A 19,115-nucleotide genomic window follows, 5' to 3' on the forward strand; every position below is an offset into this window, starting at 1 on the left:
ATTTAAAAATAAGAGCAACTACACAAATATTTTGTTTCCAATATCTTAATTGACACACAGGATGACATTAGAGTACTTAACACTCACCAAGTGTTTAAATTCCCTCATTAGAAAAAAAATCAGTAGCTCTTTCCTTCTCTCTCTCTCTCTTTCTATCTTTCTCTCCCCCGCCCCCTTCAAGGCAAAGCGTGAACTATGATTTAGGGTCATGTTGGTAAGAGAAGCCATGCACTAATGTCAGGGCAGGACTGTGGACTATCCCTTGGTCTTCTTTTTCAATGAGTACATGAAGGGGGAAGGCAAAAGCAGCGCATCTGTTTGACTTGAAAAAGTCAGAGTTTCTTGTAGCTTCCATTCTTCTACAACCTCTTTACATATCAGAAAATCGGAAACCCAGGCCCATGTCGACCCAACCAGTGGTTTTCACTTTACAATCAAAGAATCTCCATGCGAACATGTACATGGCTTTAATTGTAATGACACTTTTGGAAATTTCTTTACCCAAATTAGGCCAATTCAGTAATGGGACTAATACTCAAGCTTCAAATATGAGAAGAGAGAAAGGAGGAGGATTTCTAAGTATTGGAAAGGGGGGTTCCTAAAAACTTGCTTCAAAATTCAGGCTGGAAAGGAGAATTACGGCTATAAATATTTTGACAAGTTTGAAATGACTTAGGGGTTGCTTTCAAAGTTAAGTCACTTAAGGATTTACTGGTGGTTGACAGGAGGGTTAGAGAGATTTACAAAACTACCAAACTTTTTACCACTGAATATCTCTACTGTTCAGAAAAGTCAAGTTCAGTTTTTATCTTTCTTATACAGTCTTCTAATTAGCCAGAATTAAAGTATCAGCTGAATTGCTTATCAAATAATTCAATTAATCAACTCCTAAAATGGACAAATCTTTAGCAATAGTAAGTTAATGTTGCTAAATGAAGGAACATTTGTTCTTTCCTTTGATAGAGACATTTAAAATGCTGTCTTGATCCTCTATAAAGAATACTCTTATCCATTTTCTTTGACAAATCTTTTTTATTTTATTAATATACTACCTTATTTTATTTTATTTTAAATTTGTCTTTATTGTTGAAAGTATTATAGATGCCCCCTTTTCCCCCCTTGAACCCTCTCCTCCCTCATCACCCCCACCCCAGACCTTCACCACACTATTGTCTATGTCCATTGGTTATGAATATATGCATATAACTTCTTTGGTTAATCCCTCCCCCCCCCACCCCTCTCTCTGAGATCCGTCAGTCTGTTCCATGCTTCCACATATCTGGATCTATTTGTTTGTCAGTTTGTTTTGTTCATTAGATTCCACATATAAGTGAAATCATGTGATACTTGTCTCTCTCTGACTGGCTTATTTTTCTTAGCATAATACTCTCCAGGTCCCTCCATGCTGTCTCAATGTGTACCTTATTTTAAATAATGTCTCATGTTTATCTAAAGATATAACTCATCTTTTTTTTTTTTTTACTTGGAATATGTAATTATAGCAAGAGCTTTGGTGGGGACAAAATATAATGTTGAAAAAACTTTTTTTGCAGAGGCATATCCACCAACCTTCTTCTCCAGACCTAAGTCCGTTACAACCTTTGTGGGTAAGACAGCCAAGTTCCTCTGCACAGTGACAGGGACTCCCGTGATTGAAACCATTTGGCAGAAAGACGGTGCTGCTCTGCCACCTTCCCCTAACCGCAAGATTTCAGATGCAGAAAACAAGCACAGTTTAGAACTCTCAAACCTTACCGTTCAAGATAGAGGCGTTTACTCTTGTATGGCTTCTAACAAGTTTGGGGCCGACATCTGCCAAGCTGAGTTAATCATAATTGACAAACCACATATCATTAAAGAATTAGAGCCTGTGCAATCAGCTATCAATAAGAAGATCCACCTTGAATGCCAAGTAGATGAAGACAGAAAAGTCACAGTGACATGGAATAAAGATGGGCAAAAACTCCCAGCTGGGAAAGATTATAAGATCTATTTTGAAGATAAAATAGCATCCCTTGAGATCCCTCTTGCCAAACTAAAAGATTCAGGAACCTACGTGTGCACAGCCTCGAATGAGGCTGGGAGCAGCTCCTCTTCTGCGACAGTAACGATCAGAGGTAAGAAATGTGTGGATGGTGTTTCTTCATCCTTCTCGGAAAGGATGAAAAACTGTTGACAAACATTTCAGGACATTGTGTTACTGAAATGATTTCATCCAAGCAAACCTGTTGGCTTGGGGAAATCCTGGCATTGTTTGATTTTATATTTTCTATCTTCTTCAGAATTCACTTACTTTTCAAACTATCTGCCATTAACAACACTTGCTTAAAATTTCTTCTAAGAACTTCAAGTGTCTAGGAAATCCTTAACTAATCTTTTATGAAATTGCTCTTTGTGTAAGGAGAGTTGACTTGGGTTTGTTTGTTTGCTTGTTTGTTTGTTTGTTTGTTTTTAATCAAGAGATTGGAAATGTGTTTTAGAATCATGGAAACTTGGAAAGGTATTGTAAGCACCACAACCTTTTCAAACACTTCATGCAGCTATTTTGTGTTTGTTGTGTGTTTTTGTGGTATGCGTCTGCTTATCTTTTGTGAAGTTCATGCTGCAGACACCATTTCCTTTTTTCTCTTCTTGTTAACTTCACGTAGAGCCACCATCCTTTGTGAAGAAGGTGGACCCCTCTTACTTAATGCTCCCCGGTGAATCAGCGCGCCTCCATTGCAAGCTGAAAGGCTCCCCTGTGATCCAGGTCACTTGGTTTAAAAATAACAAAGAACTTCATGAGAGTAACACAATCCGAATGTCCTTTGTCAATTCGGAGGCTGTACTCAATGTAACCGATGTAAAAGTTGAAGACAGTGGGAGTTACTCATGCGAAGCAGTGAATGATGTTGGCAGTGACAGCTGCAGTGCTGAAATAGTTATCAAAGGTTTGTGTGCTCAGTTACAGCCCATTGCTTTTCTGAGAAAAGATTTTCTTTATCATTGCCGGTGACACATGACTTACACAATGCTTTCGTGCTTTTGTAGAACCTCCTTCTTTCATCAAAACTCTTGAGCCTGCAGATATAGTGAGAGGAACAAATGCCCTCCTTCAGTGTGAAATCTCAGGCACGGGACCGTTTGAAGTTAGCTGGTTCAAAGATAAGAAGCAAATTCGAAGTAGTAAAAAGTACAGGTTGTTTTCTCAGAAGTCTCTTGTGTCTCTGGAGATCTTTTCTTTTAATAGTGCGGACGTTGGTGAATATGAATGTGTTGTTGCTAATGAAGTCGGCAAGTGTGGCTGCAGCGCAACACACTTACTAAAAGGTCAGTGTTTGAAAAACTGATGCCTCTTTTAAAAAAATTGTCTAAATGGCTTTCTTAACCGTGGAAAGAACACTGGTGGTTTCCCATCTTCTCTTAACCTTTCATAATACATTTTGCCTTTGGTTTGACCTGGGACCTTGGGGATAAAATAGGTGACCTTCATCCAGTGTTAATCCTGAGATGGGTGTAAATATTTAATATCTGATAACGAAAGTGAATTACATCAAAGGTTATTTTGTTGACTGATAACCATCTATCTTCTATGCTTCTTTCTCTTGGATAAAATTGTAATTCTTCTTAAATTTTATTTCTTCTCTAATTAACCAACACTCTGGGATAGCATATTGGACAAGATAAGTGTAATCTAGATAAAACACTTGAATATATATGGGGTGGAAAGTGTTTGGGAATTGATAAGTTTTGTGTATACTCTCTTTCTTTGACTAGAACCACCAACCTTTGTAAAGAAAGTAGATGACTTTACCGCACTAGCAGGACAAACTGTTACCTTACAAGCTGCTGTGAGAGGGTCAGAACCCATTTCTGTCTCATGGATGAAAGGACAAGAGATCATCAAAGAAGATGGGAAAATCAAAATGAGCTTTTCCAAAGGTGTCGCGGTCTTGACAATCCCTGATGTTCAGATTAGTCTGGGTGGCAAATACACATGCCTGGCTGAGAATGAAGCCGGAAGCCAAACATCTGTTGGGGAATTAATAGTTAAAGGTTCGTGTAGGAACATTTTAACTTTGAATCACTATTTCCACTTAAAAATAAAACCCTAGCACACATCTTGGAATTTTAACTATTTAATGCCATTGTAGAACCTGCCAAAATTGTTGAGCGAGCAGAACTGATCCAGGTGACAGCAGGAGACCCAGCCACGCTGGAGTATACGGTCACGGGCACCCCAGAACTCAAGCCCAAGTGGTACAAAGACGGGAGACCTTTGGTGGCCAGTAAAAAGTATCGAATAAGTTTTAAAAACAACGTTGCCCAACTCAAATTTTATTCAGCTGAGCTGCACGATAGTGGCCAATACACGTTTGAAATTTCCAATGAGGTGGGCAGCAGCTCCTGTGAGACGACTTTCACTGTCCTAGGTTAGTGTCTCTAGAAACCTGTGCTTCATATTCCTTTGAAAACCAACAAACGACCAAAAATACAAGCACAAACACTTTTCCATATTGACCTTTCTTCCCTTCTTGTGCCATGAACAGATCGAGACATTGCTCCATTTTTTACCAAACCCCTTCGCAACGTGGATAGCGTTGTTAGCGGTACCTGCAGGCTGGACTGCAAAATCGCTGGCTCCCTCCCCATGAGGGTGTCCTGGTTTAAGGATGGGAAAGAAGTAGCTTCTTCTGACAGATACAGAATAGCGTTTGTGGAAGGCACCGCCTCTTTGGAGATAAGCAGAATAGACATGAATGACGCAGGGAATTTCACCTGCCGAGCCACGAATTCCGTGGGAAGCAAGGACAGCAGCGGAGCCCTGATTGTGCAAGGTTGGATGGAGACTGCATTTCATTCTTACTATAGACGATGTTCAAATTAAGACTTCTCCCTTAGATCGCGCCTCTTAACTCTTTGAAATTCTTTCTTATACCCCTTCTTTAGAACCACCCAGTTTTGTAACTAAACCCGCATCCAAGGATGTTCTGCCCGGCTCGGCAGTCTGCCTGAAGAGCACCTTCCAAGGGTCTGTTCCTCTCACAATCAGATGGTTCAAGGGTGACAAAGAGCTGGTTTCCGGTGGAAGCTGCTATATTACCAAAGAAGCTTTAGAAAGTTCCCTGGAACTCTATTCAGTAAAAACCTCCGATTCAGGCTCATATACCTGTAAAGTCAGCAACGTCGCCGGAGGCGTGGAATGCAGTGCAAACTTATTTGTAAAAGGTTCGCAGTGTTTTCTGGACATCTTTGCGCTGCCATTGTTATACGTCGCTGCCTCTTTCTCACGTTTCTTAATAACGTCTTTCCTTCCGTAGAACCTGCCACATTTGTTGAAAAATTAGAGCCATCACAGCTCTTAAAGAAAGGAGATGCCACCCAGCTAGTCTGCAAAGTCACCGGTACCCCTCCGATTAAAATCACATGGTTTGTAAACGATAGAGAAATTAAGGACAGCAGCAGACACAAAATGTCTTTTGTGGAGTCCACTGCAGTTCTAAGGCTTACAGACGTTGCCGTCGAAGACAGTGGGGAATACATGTGTGAGGCTCAAAACGAGGCTGGCAGTGACCACTGTGGTAGCATTTTAATAGTCAAAGGTTTGTGTTCACCTTGCCCCTCATGTTACCAAAATTGTGGTCCATAGCACAGATTCCTCCCCCATTAACTCAAAATAATTCCTTTTCCACTATAGAGTCACCTTACTTTACCAAAGAGTTTAAGCCCGTCGAAGTGTTGAAGGAGTACGATGTCATGTTGCTGGCCGAGGTGGCAGGCACACCTCCCTTTGAGATCACTTGGTTCAAAGATAACACAACTCTGCGGAGTGGTAGAAAGTACAAAACCTTCCTTCAGGATCAAATGGTTAGCCTGCAGATCCTCAAGTTTGTAGCTGCTGATGCTGGTGAATACCAGTGTCGGGCGAGCAATGATGTGGGCAGCAGCACCTGCAGCGCCAGGGTGACGCTCAGAGGTTAGTGTTGGTTCAAATGACCAACTAGCTCTTCTGCAGAGTCAACTCATTTTTAAGCCAGGTTTTCTATAGACCTAGTATTGATTGAGGATTCATTCTTCTATTAGAACCACCAGCCTTTGTAAAGAAGATCGAGAGCACCAGCTCCCTTCGAGGAGGCACCGCTGCCTTCCAGGCCACTCTGAAAGGCTCCCTGCCCATCACAGTGACTTGGTTAAAAGACAACGATGAAGTCACCGAAGACAATAATATAAGAATGACCTTTGAGAACAATGTGGCCAGCCTGTACCTCAGTGGCATCGAAGTCAAGCATGATGGGAAATATGTCTGTCAGGCCAAAAATGATGCAGGAATACAAAGATGTTCTGCATTACTCTCAGTAAAAGGTTGGTTCAGAGAGTCAACCATGGGTTTTAGGAAAACGTGCAGATATACGCCTTTCAGCAGAGCGATTCACAGCCCACGCTTATCCCTTTGTTTTCTACAGAACCTGCAACCATCACCGAGGAGGCTGTGTCTATAGATGTCACCCAAGGAGACCCAGCCACTTTGCAGGTTAAATTTTCAGGGACTAAGGAGATTACAGCCAAATGGTTCAAAGATGGCCAAGAACTGACCCTGGGCCAAAAATATAAAATCAGTGTCACTGACACAGTCTCTATACTGAAGATTATTTCTACAGAAAAGAGAGATAGTGGAGAATATACTTTTGAGGTTCAAAATGATGTTGGGAGAAGCAGCTGCAAGGCTAGCATTAATGTGTTAGGTTGGTATTGCTTTTTTATGGGGAGGAACTGGGCATTTCTATGCTCCTTCATCTCTTACAATTGTAGAGAAGATATAAATTGGTGGATGGACCTAACCATTTTTTTTTGTTTTGTTTTTTTATTACATAGATCTTATCATACCTCCCTCATTCACTAAAAAGCTGAAGAAAATGGACAGCATTAAAGGGTCTTTTATTGACTTAGAATGTATAGTGTCTGGGTCACATCCCATAAGTATCCAATGGTTCAAAGATGACCAGGAAATTTCAGCTAGTGAAAAATACAAATTCTCTTTTCATGACAATACTGCCTTCTTGGAAATCAGGCATCTGGAAAGTACCGATACTGGGACATACACTTGTTCTGCCACCAACAAGGCAGGGCACAACCAGTGCAGCGGCCATCTGACAGTCAAAGGTCGGCAACTTTATCTCCACCTCTCAGAAACTTATTGCTGTCTCATCTCTCAATTCTTACCTTTATTGTCCTGTTCTAAAATGAATGTTCCTTTCTTCTTTTGCTTCTCTTTCTTTCACCTCAGAACCCCCTTACTTTGTGGAAGAACCCCAGTCGCAAGATGTCAACCCTAACACAAGGGTTCAGTTAAAGGCTCTTGTGGGTGGCACTGCGCCCATGACAATTAAGTGGTTTAAAGATAACAAAGAGCTGCACTCAGGAGCAGCTCGCTCGGTTTGGAAGGATGACACCTCCACCGTGCTAGAGCTCTTTTCAGCCAAAGCTGCTCATTCTGGGACCTACATTTGTCAACTAAGCAACGATGTTGGTATAGCAACCAGTAAAGCCACTCTCTTTGTAAAAGGTCTGGTCTCTACATCTTCTCACTTTCTTGCTTGTCTAGATTTTCTTGTGGGGGTGGGGGTGGGGGGGTAAGAGGCTTTAGAGATCAATTTTGTTTATTGGCCTTTGTTTTTAAAAATGTTCAACATCACACTTTCTTCCTCACCCTCCCCCCCCCACCCCCATCTTTAGAACCTCCTCAATTCATTAAGAAGCCCAGCCCAGTGTTAGCACTGAGGAATGGACAGTCTACAACATTTGAATGCCAAATAGCAGGCACTCCTGAAATCAGAGTTTCTTGGTATCTGGATGGGAATGAAATAACAGCCATTGAGAGACATGGCATTTCCTTCATCGATGGTTTGGCCACTTTCCAAATTTCCGGTGCCAGGGTAGAAAATAGTGGGACGTATGTCTGTGAAGCTCGTAACGATGCGGGCACGGCAAGCTGCAGCATCGAATTAAAAGTGAAAGGTTCGTTACTGGCTCTGCTTTCCATGTTGGCTGCGCTGCTGGCCGGGCCGTGGGTCTTCCCTTGAGTAAGCTAGTCTCTGTCTTCCTTTTGAACTTTTAGAACCTCCCACCTTTATCAGGGAGTTGAGGCCCGTGGAAGTAGTGAAAGATAGTGACGTGGAGCTGGAGTGTGAAGTTATGGGAACACCTCCATTTGAAGTCACTTGGCTGAAGAATAACAAGGAAATTCGAAGCAGCAAAAAATATACCCTGACTGACAGAGTGTCGGTGTTTAATCTGCACATAACCAAGTGCGACCCCTCAGACACTGGGGAATACCAGTGCATTGTGTCCAATGAAGGCGGCAGCTGCTCTGGCAATGCTAGAGTCTCCCTCAAAGGTCAGTTACACACACAAGAAGCAGGCTGCCCCAGAAAAATTCTGCAGTGCTCTTTAATTTTATGATGATGGGTAGGAGTTCAAATATGCCTCTTCTTTTCACACTGTCTAATCACAGAACCACCATCGTTCACGAAGAAGATAGAAAACATCACTACTGTTTTGAAAAGTTCTGCCACTTTTCAGAGCACAGTGGCAGGCTCTCCTCCCATTTCCATAACCTGGCTGAAGGATGATCAGATCCTTGACGAAGATGATAACGTTCATATTTCCTTTGTGAATAATGTGGCCACTCTTCAGATCAGAGCTGTGGATAACGGACACAGCGGGAGATACACATGTCAAGCCAAGAATGAGTCAGGAGTTGAGAGGTGTTATGCTTTCCTTCTAGTACAAGGTTTGTAAGCTATTCCCTTTTGGAGTTAGTCTGTGGAGACCCTTTCATAAACATGCCCTATCTCTGGTGGAATTGTCAGTGCAACTCATCCACGTTTTAATTCTTGCTACAGAGCCTGCTCAAATCCTAGAGAAAGCTAAATCCGTTGATGTCACTGAGAAAGACCCAGTGACCTTGGAGTGTGTTGTGGCTGGAACACCAGAACTCAAAGTGAAATGGCTTAAAGATGGGAAACAAATCGTGCCCAGTAGATATTTTACGATGAGTTTTGAAAATAACGTGGCCAGTTTTAGGATTCAGTCAGTAATGAAGCAAGACAGTGGTCAGTATACTTTCAAGGTGGAAAATGACTTTGGAAGCAGTAGCTGTGATGCCTACCTGAATGTGCTAGGTTGGTACCTTGGCCCCAGTCGGCTTCTGTTATTTATATTATGTCCTTTGTAAACAAATGGCAACATATTAATGAATGTGTTTTGCTGTTTACATTGGACAGATCAAAATATTCCTCCATCATTCACCAAAAAATTAACCAAAATGGATAAAGTTCTGGGCTCTTCTATTCATATGGAGTGCAAGGTTTCTGGCTCACTTCCTATTAGTGCTCAGTGGTTTAAGGATGGAAAAGAAATATCTACAAGTGCAAAATACAGACTTGTCTGTCACGAGAACACTGTGGCCCTGGAAGTTTATAACCTGGAATTAGAAGACACTGCGAATTACACGTGCAAGGTCTCAAATGTCGCAGGGGATGATGCATGCAGTGGCATCTTAACTGTGAAAGGTTGGAATTTCTTTACCTCTTCTTGATTCTTCTTTGTAATTGCTTTTAAAGTGTATCACTCTTACCTTGTGTCCTTTAGAGATAAAAGTCTCAATAATTCTGTTTCTTTAGATATGTATTTGAGTTCAAGAAATATCCAGTCATTACCTCTTTTCAATAAGGTTTTCTTATATACCCATAAAACTGTCAAAATAATTTAACTAAAGGGGTTGAATTTAATATATTTCTCTTAATAACCTGTAGAACCACCAAGCTTCCTAGTGAAACCTGGGCGTCAACAAGCCATACCTGATTCTTCAGTGGAATTTAAAGCAGTTCTAAAAGGAACACCACCATTCAAAATAAAGTGGTTTAAGGATGATGTGGAACTTGCCCCTGGACCTAAATGCTTCATTGGCTTAGAAGGGTCAACTAGCTTCTTAAATCTCTACTCAGTGGATGCTTCCAAGACAGGACAGTATACTTGCCAAGTTACCAATGATGTTGGTAGCGACTCTTGTACTACAATGTTGCTTGTGACAGGTGTGCAGGTTTGATTGTTTTATGTGTCTGTCTAACCTGTGGTCCTTTCTGTGATCTGTCACTGTGCATCTACCCAATCATTCTGAGATATTTTCTGGTTATTTCAATGTCATAATTCTGATAATCTCAACACAAATTAGCCAAGGAGTTTAAATTTGATGTGCCCTTCTTTCTAACACAGTACACTGTATCTGCCAGGCATTGGTCATGTGTTTTGCTCTTTTTAACATGCTACCTGATTGAACTTTTGTTATTTGTATCTGTTCTCTCATAATCTCCTCTTTCCTTCACTCTCTAGAACCACCAAAGTTTGTAAAAAAATTAGAAGCATCCAAAATAGTAAAAGCAGGTGACTCAGCACGACTTGAATGCAAGATCACTGGATCCCCAGAAATCAGAGTTGTGTGGTACAGAAATGAACATGAACTCCCAGCCAGTGATAAATACAGGATGACTTTCATTGACTCAGTGGCCGTCATACAGATGAACAATCTTGATACTGAGGATGGTGGGGATTTCATTTGTGAGGCTCAGAATCCTGCTGGCAGCACAAGCTGCAGTACCAAGGTTATAGTAAAAGGTAGAGATCTCTTTCTTCTGTTCATTACCTGAAACTTACCTTCTTCACCCCTGGGTATCATAGCTCTTTATTCCTTTACTGTCACTTTAGCTTCCATTTGAGTTCATGGAATATTTTCCCAAACTGGTATTATTTCCCTTTTTAAATGTTATTTCTTCTTAAGATTTACTTCCATGCAGCCAATCATTCTGAGATGTTTTCTGGTTATTTCAATGCCATAATTCTGATAATCTCAACACAAATTAGCCAAGGAGTTCAAATTTGATGTTTCAAACGCATGCAAAAACACCAAAGTAGGCATTTTAAAATTAATTTTGCCTTCAATCAATTTATAGATATATCATCCTCGGTATACTATTTATCTTTAATAACAAGGAACATTTACTACCAGTAAATAAGATGCAAGCAATATAGGTTTTAACCTTACATTTAAACCAGAACAATTATATATTCTTTTCTCTCAAAAATCAGTTCCTATTTTTATAAAATAATATCACTATACACTGGTGCAAATGATACTGGTATTTCTACTGCCATTTTCCAATATTTTTTGTCATAAAGTCCACATTTTTTTATGTTATGGTTAATGCAGTAAACATTTTTTGAAGCAAAAGACTCAGATCACAAATGTTGTGATGACTTCCAAGTCTCTCCGTTGTAGATCATATACAAAAAATTTATTCCTGAAGTCAGGATTCCATACTTCATGCAAATCATATTAATGAATATAGTTGGGGTTTTGGCTTTGTTTGGTTGTGTTTTCCTCTTTTGATTAGATTTTTTTACAACTTGCACATCAATCTTTATAGTCCAAGATAAATAAGTAAGATGGAGTAGACAGAGTGTTGAACTGCTTAGTAAGGACAGTTAAGTTCTCTACCAATGAAGTTAAGTGATTTTGTAAAGGCTAATGGCCACTCTGAAGCTGTTATTCCTCCACACAAGCAATAGCACTTGACACCACTTCCCCATTTAAAGTATCTTGACTCTTCCAATTTAAAAACAAAGAAATAAAAATATTCTATGAAATTAAATAGCCCAATTCATAAAAAACTCTTGTTTTTTTACAGAACCACCTGTCTTTAGCAGCTTCCCTCCTGTAGTAGAAACCCTTAAAAATACTGAAGTTAGTCTTGAGTGTGAACTCTCGGGAACACCACCGTTTGAGGTGGTGTGGTACAAAGACAAGCGGCAACTCCGAAGTAGCAAGAAATACAAGATTGCATCCAAAAACTTCCATGCAAGTATTCACATTCTCAATGTCGAAACTTCAGACATTGGTGAATACCACTGCAAAGCACAGAATGAAGTGGGAAGTGACACTTGCATTTGCACTGTAAAATTAAAAGGTAAGCATATTTCCTGCTTGTGGCAGAAATGGCAGGAATGTGCAAAATGCTTATTTTTTTTCCTTTGTTCCATTATCTGGACGACCTTTTGAACAATCTCCATCCATCTTTCCATGTTCAGAACCACCAAGATTTGTTTCCAAACTGAACAGCCTCACCGTTGTAGCTGGGGAGCCTGCTGAGTTACAAGCATCTATAGAAGGCGTCCAGCCTATTTCTGTCCAGTGGCTTAAAGAGAAGGAAGAAGTGATTAGAGAAAGTGAAAACATCAGAATTACATTTGTGGAAAATGTTGCAACTCTACAGTTTGCAAAAGTAGAACCAGCTAATGCTGGGAAGTATATCTGCCAAATCAAGAATGATGGTGGAATGAGGGAGAACATGGCCACATTGACTGTTCTAGGTTGGTACAATATGGTACAATAATCCCCTGATAGAAAGGGGTGCCAAATGCTGAGAGAGTTACTAAGAGTTACTGGTAGAATCTCCTTCTCAGAATTTCTCCTAGATTTATATTACCCACCCTCATCTATTTGAAAGGTTTAGTGAATCTAATAAATCTTCCCAAACTCAGTGATTCTAACAGAAAATACCCATCTGTTTTACTGTTTGCTTACTACATTTCTTGCTGGATTAGCAGATATAATCATGACTATCTTTAGTTACTTGTAAAAAAAAAAAATAGGAGCCCGGCATGACATTTTGTTTCCAAAGTACTAGTTGTTAAAGCTGGCAAGAACAGCAAAGATCAAAGTGATAGAAAAACTTGCCACTTTCATCACTGGGCATGTTAAACTTCAATTTTTAATTGTTTGGATAACAACTTGCAAAAAACTATCTTTTGTACCTGAAAGTAGAGCAAAAATACTAAGTAATTAAAAATAACATGTAGCCTTTGCTTTCAATGTCAAGTGCAAATCAATATATATATATATATATATATATATATATATATATATATATATATTAATCTACATTATCTGAATTGCTTTGGAAATCAACTAGTGCACAAACATATTTCTTAATAATAACTCCTATAATAATAACTAATGACAGTGTGAAATCACATTTTGAGTCTAGAGAGAGAGAGCCCTCACATAGCATCTCATTGAAATAAACAATCTTAGTGAATCTGAAAGTAGAGATCAAGACAGTAGAGATACCTCTACCAGACTTTGACAGATGACTATTGAATTGTATTTCAGAGCCTGCAGTCATTGTTGAGAAGGCAGGACCCATGACAGTGACTGTGGGGGAAACATGCACTCTGGAGTGCAAGGTGGCTGGCACTCCTGAACTCTCAGTTGAATGGTACAAGGATGGAAAGCTGTTGACCAGCAGCCAAAAACACAAATTTAGCTTCTACAACAAAATCTCTTCCTTAAAGATTCTCTCCGTGGAAAGGCAAGATGCAGGCACATATACTTTCCAGGTTCAAAATAATGTGGGAAAAAGCAGCTGCACAGCTGTGGTCGATGTCTCAGGTTAGTTCCAATGTATTCCTCCCATTGCTCATGCAAATTCCTTTCAAATTTTCTTCTCTCAAGAGTCTTCTATTCTTCCAAATCATGACGCATCTCTTGCCTTTCCTCACACAGACCGAATGGTTCCTCCCTCTTTCACACGGAGACTGAAAGATACTGGTGGGGTGCTGGGGACTTCTTGCATCTTGGAATGCAAAGTAGCCGGATCATCGCCTATCTCTGTTGCCTGGTTTCATGAGAAAACTAAGATTGTCAGTGGAGCAAAGTACCAAACCACATTTTCAGATAATGTCTGCACATTGCAGCTGAATTCTCTGGACATGTCCGATACGGGCAATTACACATGTGTGGCTGCTAATGTCGCTGGGTCTGATGAATGTCGTGCAGTGTTGACTGTACAAGGTCAGTGTTAGATACTCAAACCCTTTCTTACAAATTCCTCTTTGGGTTGACACACATTTGAAAGTGCTCTTCTTTTTTTATTCAGAATTGCCCTTAAGTTAGAAGCTTACAGGATCTTTTCATTGTCCTCCATGTCTATGTAGAATCACCCTCTTTTGTGAAGGAACCTGAACCTTTAGAAGTACTACCAGGCAAAAATGTCACCTTCACAAGTGTTATCAGAGGAACCCCTCCATTCAAGGTTGGCTGGTTCAGAGGTGCCAGAGAACTGGTGAAAGGAGACAGGTGCAACATCTATTTTGAAGACACTGTAGCAGAACTGGAATTATTTAATGTCGACCTATCTCAGAGTGGGGAATACACCTGTGTGGTTTCTAACGGTGCTGGCCAAACATCCTGCACCACTCGTCTTTTTGTTAAAGGTTTGCTCAAGTGCATTTGTTCTTCCTATTTTCTGTACACTGATATCTTTGTATTTTTACTGTGTTTAACTGCTGTGCTTTGTCACTCACCAGAACCTGCTGCATTTGTGAAGAAATTAAGCGATCACTCTGTAGAACCAGGAAAGTCCATCATTCTGGAGAGCACCTACACTGGAACACTTCCCATTTCAGTTACATGGAAAAAAGATGGTGTTCCCATAACCCCATCTGAAAAATGCAACATAGTCACAACAGAGAAATCTTGCATCCTGGAAGTTCCGAATAGCACAAAAAGAGATGCAGGAGAGTATTCCTGCGAGATTGAAAACGAGGCAGGAAGGGATGTTTGCAAAGCTCTGGTGTCTACATTAGGTGTGTTGTCTTATTCTGTCTTAACTGATCAGCACTCATCTAACAGGAAGCATGGTTTGTTTGGTTTTTCTTTCATTCCAGTTGCTAATGTGAGCCTTTCTTCTTTAGAACCACCTTATTTTGTTACGGAACTGGAACCTCTGGAGGCATCCGTTGGAGATTCAGTTTCTTTACAGTGCCAAGTTGCTGGGACACCAGAAATTACAGTGTCTTGGTACAAGGGAGACACCAAGTTACGGCCAACTCCTGAATATAGGACCTACTTTACAAACAATGTGGCCACACTTGTTTTTAATAAAGTGAATATCAATGACAGTGGAGAGTACACATGTAAGGCAGAAAATAGCATAGGAACTGCTTCTTCTCAGACTGTCTTCAGAATTCAAGGTGATGATGTTATTTTAGAAATTAATAAATGTATTTTTTTCTTATCTTAACTCTCATCTTTATAAGGGAAATTTTCATTTCATCAACTAATGCCTCAAGTATCACTTGTCTTCCTACAGAGCGTCAACTCCCACCTTCCTTTGCAAGACAATTAAAAGACATTGAACAAACTGTTGGGTTACCAGTTACACTCACTTGTCGATTAAATGGCTCTGCACCCATCCAAGTGAGCTGGTATAGAGATGGGGTACTTTTGCGAGACGATGAAAATCTACAGACATCCTTTGTAGATAATGTGGCCACTTTGAAAATTTTGCAGACTGACTTGAGTCACTCTGGCCAGTACTCTTGCTCAGCTTCCAATCCACTTGGAACAGCATCTTCTAGTGCTAGACTGACAGCAAGAGGTTTGTTCTCATGTCAATCTTTCTCTTTGCAAACCGTGACTTCTTGCTTATTGCCAACATAGAAATGGCCAATGACAAAAGCAAAAAAACCCACACATTTTGCCTTTTCTTCTCATCTTCCAGAACCTAAGAAATCTCCCTTCTTTGACATCAAGCCTGTATCTATAGATGTTATTGCTGGGGAAAGTGCTGACTTTGAGTGTCATGTTACTGGCGCTCAACCAATGCGAATCACTTGGTCAAAAGATAACAAAGAGATCCGTCCTGGAGGAAATTACACGATCACATGTGTGGGAAACACTCCCCATTTGAGAATTCTTAAAGTAGGCAAAGGCGATTCCGGTCAGTATACTTGCCAAGCAACCAATGATGTTGGCAAAGACATGTGCTCAGCTCAACTCAGTGTGAAAGGTATCGTTATGTGGCATTTACCAATATTTGTTCTTTCCCATGTTTGTGTAAAAGTTTCTTTAGTTTTTAAATTTTGGGGGTAAACTGGATCATGTTACAATTTGTATATTTGTGTTGGAGGTAAAATTAATCAAAATTCCGTTTTCTCTTTGTATTGTTCTTTAAGTTAGTGTATTGGTAAGTGTAATCCTACCAGTAAGTGTTGTTTAATTGATATCTGTTAAATGTTGTTTCAACTATCCATTCTCTTTTTCCATTCTTTCCTGTTCCATAGCATTCTGATTTATCATCATTAAACGTTAATCAAGCATTTCTATAATACATTAACTTGTATGTTGTAACTTATAAATTCAAACTACAAAATAAACTTATCAATTTAATTCTCTTTAAAAATATGAAAAGCTGATTTAATAGAAAAGGCAACTTATTTCACCACAAAATTCTCAGGAAGGATATTCTTACTAAACCAGTTTAAATAAGCACTTATAGGGTCTTCATCTACAAACATGTTATTTTTTTCCCCTTTGATTTACTAGAACCTCCAAAGTTTGTTAAGAAATTAGAAGCTTCAAAAGTTGCAAAACAGGGGGAAGCCATCCAACTGGAATGTAAAATAAGTGGTTCTCCAGAAATCAAAGTTTTGTGGTTCCGAAATGACAGTGAACTTCATGAAAGTTGGAAATATAGCATGTCCTTCGTTAATTCCGTGGCGTTGCTCACCATCAATGAAGCCAGCGCTGAGGACAGTGGAGACTATATCTGTGAAGCTCATAATGGTGTTGGAGACGCCAGCTGCAGCACAGCGCTGACCGTTAAAGGTTAGACACACTGAACTGCTTTCTTCATTCCCATCTGATTTCCATTCCTGCTCAGGAATGTTATGAACTCCAAAGTAGTAAGGCTAGTTAAGAGTATTTGCTTGCAGTTCTTAAACTAGTTTTTAAGAATTGTCATTTCTTAAGTTAGCATATTGTTATATGGTCACACCAGCCATTCTTTTTTTAAAATTTCTTAATGATTAAGGTATCACATAATTGTCCTCATCCCCCCCATTCCCATCCCAAACCCCTCCCCACCTTTTCCCCCACCCCCCTGTTGTCCGTGACCACTGGTTAGGCTTATATGCATGCATACAAGTCCTTTGGTTGATCTCTCCCCCTTATCCCCACCCTCCCCTACCTTCCCTCTGAGGTTTGAAATTCTGATCGTTGCTTCCCCGTCTCCAGCCATTCTTAATGATTGTAGATTCTAATTTGTTTTTCATTTTTAGTATGCAAATGTTTTTATTGTTTATCTTTTTTCCCCCCCGGTAGCACCTCCTGTTTTCACCCAGAAGCCTTCTCCAGTAGGAGCCCTTAAAGGTTCTGATGTCATCTTACAATGTGAAATTTCGGGAACGCCCCCATTTGAAGTGATATGGGTTAAAGACCGGAAGCAAGTTCGAAGCAGCAAGAAATTTAAAATTACTTCAAAAAATTTTGACACAAGTCTCCATATCCTTAATCTTGAAGCCTCTGATGTAGGAGAATATCACTGCAAAGCTACTAACGAGGTGGGAAGTGACACGTGTGTCTGCAGTGTCAAGTTCAGAGGTTTGTATATATGGGCACAAATATGTATGTCTCCTCCTTTCATCTTTTCTTGCTTGACCAATCATTTATATGGGTGTGATTCTCATTTTTTCCCCCCCTAAACCACAAATTTCTTTCATTAGAACCTCCACGATTTGTGAAAAAGCTGAGTGACACCTCAACCCTTGTTGGGGATGCTGTCGAGCTGCGGGCTGTAGTGGAAGGCTTCCAGCCCATTTCTGTTGTCTGGCTGAAAGACAGAGGTGAAGTCATCAGAGAGAGTGAAAACACGAGAATTTCATTCGTTGATAACATCGCAACCCTACAACTTGGTAGCCCAGAAGCATCTGATGCCGGAAAATATGTGTGCCAAATCAAAAATGATGCTGGAATGAAAGAATGTTCCGCAGTCTTGACTGTGCTAGGTTAGTAACAAAGTATAGCCTGAGGGGGGGGCGGGAATCAGGTTAATTGACCCATGATCATTTTCTACAAATATAACTCTTTCCCAATATTGAGTACATGTTTAGTTTGGATGCTGAGTTTATTTTCAATGTAATAATACTTCATCTTTTAGAACCAGCCAGAATCATAGAGAAGCCAGAACCCATGACGGTCACTACTGGAAATCCTTTTGCATTAGAGTGTGTAGTGGCTGGATCACCAGAACTTTCAACCAAGTGGTTCAAAGATGGAAGAGAATTATCTGCAGACAGCAAACATCACATCACGTTCATCAACAAAGTGGCTTCACTTAAGATCCCCTGTGCAGAAATGAGTGACAAGGGGTTATACAGCTTTGAAGTGAAAAACAGTGTTGGTAAAAGTAACTGCACTGTATCTGTTCACATTTCCGGTAAGTAGTAGGAGGTATTTATGGTTCTATAATTTTTCCTGGAAAATAAAGCTTCTCTTTAAACAGAAAACTGCCCTTCTCCACATAGATCGAGTTGTGCCTCCTTCCTTCATCCGCAAGCTGAAAGACACGAACGCCACCCTGGGGGCCTCAGTGGTTTTGGAGTGCCGAGTCTCTGGCTCGGCCCCAATCTCTGTTGGCTGGTTTCAGGATGGAAATGAGATTGTTAGTGGGCCTAAATGCCAGTCCAGCTTTTCGGAAAATGTCTGTACTTTGAATCTGAGCTTACTGGAGCCTTCCGACGCAGGCACATACACGTGTGTGGCTGCCAACGTGGCTGGTTCAGAGGAGTGCTCAGCAGTCCTGACTGTGCAAGGTCAGTGTGCAAGGATCAGGCTGCCGTTTCTTAAGTCTCTTCCACGTGACATGGTGCCTGCCTTGCATGGAATTTCTTTATTTCATCTTCATTTATTAGTCTTGGCTCTCTTTTCTTAAAATGATTATTTTATGTTTTTCATCACCATTTATCCCCTCTGTTCACTCTTGCACCTTCATCCATCCCCTCCCCCTACAATCACCACACTGTTGTCTGAGTCCCCGAGTTTTCTCTCTTTATGCTTTCATTTTTGTTCATTCCCCTTGACCATCTCACCCCCCTCCTCCACCACCACCATAGCTGTCTGTCTGCCCTCTATGAGTCTGTCTCCATTTTGCTTGATAGTTCAGTTTGTTCATTAAATTCCATAAATGAGTGAAATCATATGGTACCTGTCTCTCATTGAAACATTTTAGCAAAATTTT

At 40.3% G+C, this 19,115-nt stretch overlaps 1 protein-coding gene across 1 annotated transcript in view; it reads left to right on the forward strand.

Annotated features, from left to right (window-relative positions):
• The window catches only part of TTN (titin), a gene marked incomplete at its 5' end in the record, with an annotated part of 276,293 nt that overhangs the window by 70,519 nt on the left and 186,659 nt on the right, over nt 1-19,115 (forward strand). Inside the window, 33 exons of the mRNA XM_079783141.1 lie at nt 1,554-2,117; nt 2,649-2,930; nt 3,031-3,309; nt 3,757-4,035; nt 4,134-4,412; nt 4,530-4,817; nt 4,930-5,208; nt 5,301-5,582; nt 5,678-5,956; nt 6,064-6,342; nt 6,444-6,722; nt 6,853-7,140; nt 7,265-7,543; nt 7,714-7,995; nt 8,096-8,374; nt 8,492-8,770; nt 8,883-9,161; nt 9,264-9,551; nt 9,795-10,073; nt 10,372-10,653; nt 11,724-12,002; nt 12,124-12,405; nt 13,208-13,486; nt 13,601-13,888; nt 14,032-14,682; nt 14,791-15,069; nt 15,189-15,476; nt 15,600-15,887; nt 16,424-16,705; nt 17,201-17,479; nt 17,602-17,883; nt 18,036-18,314; nt 18,403-18,690. Of these exons, the coding sequence (XP_079639267.1) occupies nt 1,554-2,117; nt 2,649-2,930; nt 3,031-3,309; nt 3,757-4,035; nt 4,134-4,412; nt 4,530-4,817; nt 4,930-5,208; nt 5,301-5,582; nt 5,678-5,956; nt 6,064-6,342; nt 6,444-6,722; nt 6,853-7,140; nt 7,265-7,543; nt 7,714-7,995; nt 8,096-8,374; nt 8,492-8,770; nt 8,883-9,161; nt 9,264-9,551; nt 9,795-10,073; nt 10,372-10,653; nt 11,724-12,002; nt 12,124-12,405; nt 13,208-13,486; nt 13,601-13,888; nt 14,032-14,682; nt 14,791-15,069; nt 15,189-15,476; nt 15,600-15,887; nt 16,424-16,705; nt 17,201-17,479; nt 17,602-17,883; nt 18,036-18,314; nt 18,403-18,690 (9,948 nt within the window). The remainder of the gene's footprint in view (nt 1-1,553; nt 2,118-2,648; nt 2,931-3,030; nt 3,310-3,756; nt 4,036-4,133; nt 4,413-4,529; nt 4,818-4,929; nt 5,209-5,300; nt 5,583-5,677; nt 5,957-6,063; nt 6,343-6,443; nt 6,723-6,852; nt 7,141-7,264; nt 7,544-7,713; nt 7,996-8,095; nt 8,375-8,491; nt 8,771-8,882; nt 9,162-9,263; nt 9,552-9,794; nt 10,074-10,371; nt 10,654-11,723; nt 12,003-12,123; nt 12,406-13,207; nt 13,487-13,600; nt 13,889-14,031; nt 14,683-14,790; nt 15,070-15,188; nt 15,477-15,599; nt 15,888-16,423; nt 16,706-17,200; nt 17,480-17,601; nt 17,884-18,035; nt 18,315-18,402; nt 18,691-19,115) is intronic.

The sequence above is a fragment of the Cnephaeus nilssonii genome (assembly GCF_951640355.1).
Source record: "Cnephaeus nilssonii genome assembly, chromosome: 10".
NCBI lineage: Eukaryota > Metazoa > Chordata > Mammalia > Chiroptera > Vespertilionidae > Cnephaeus > Cnephaeus nilssonii.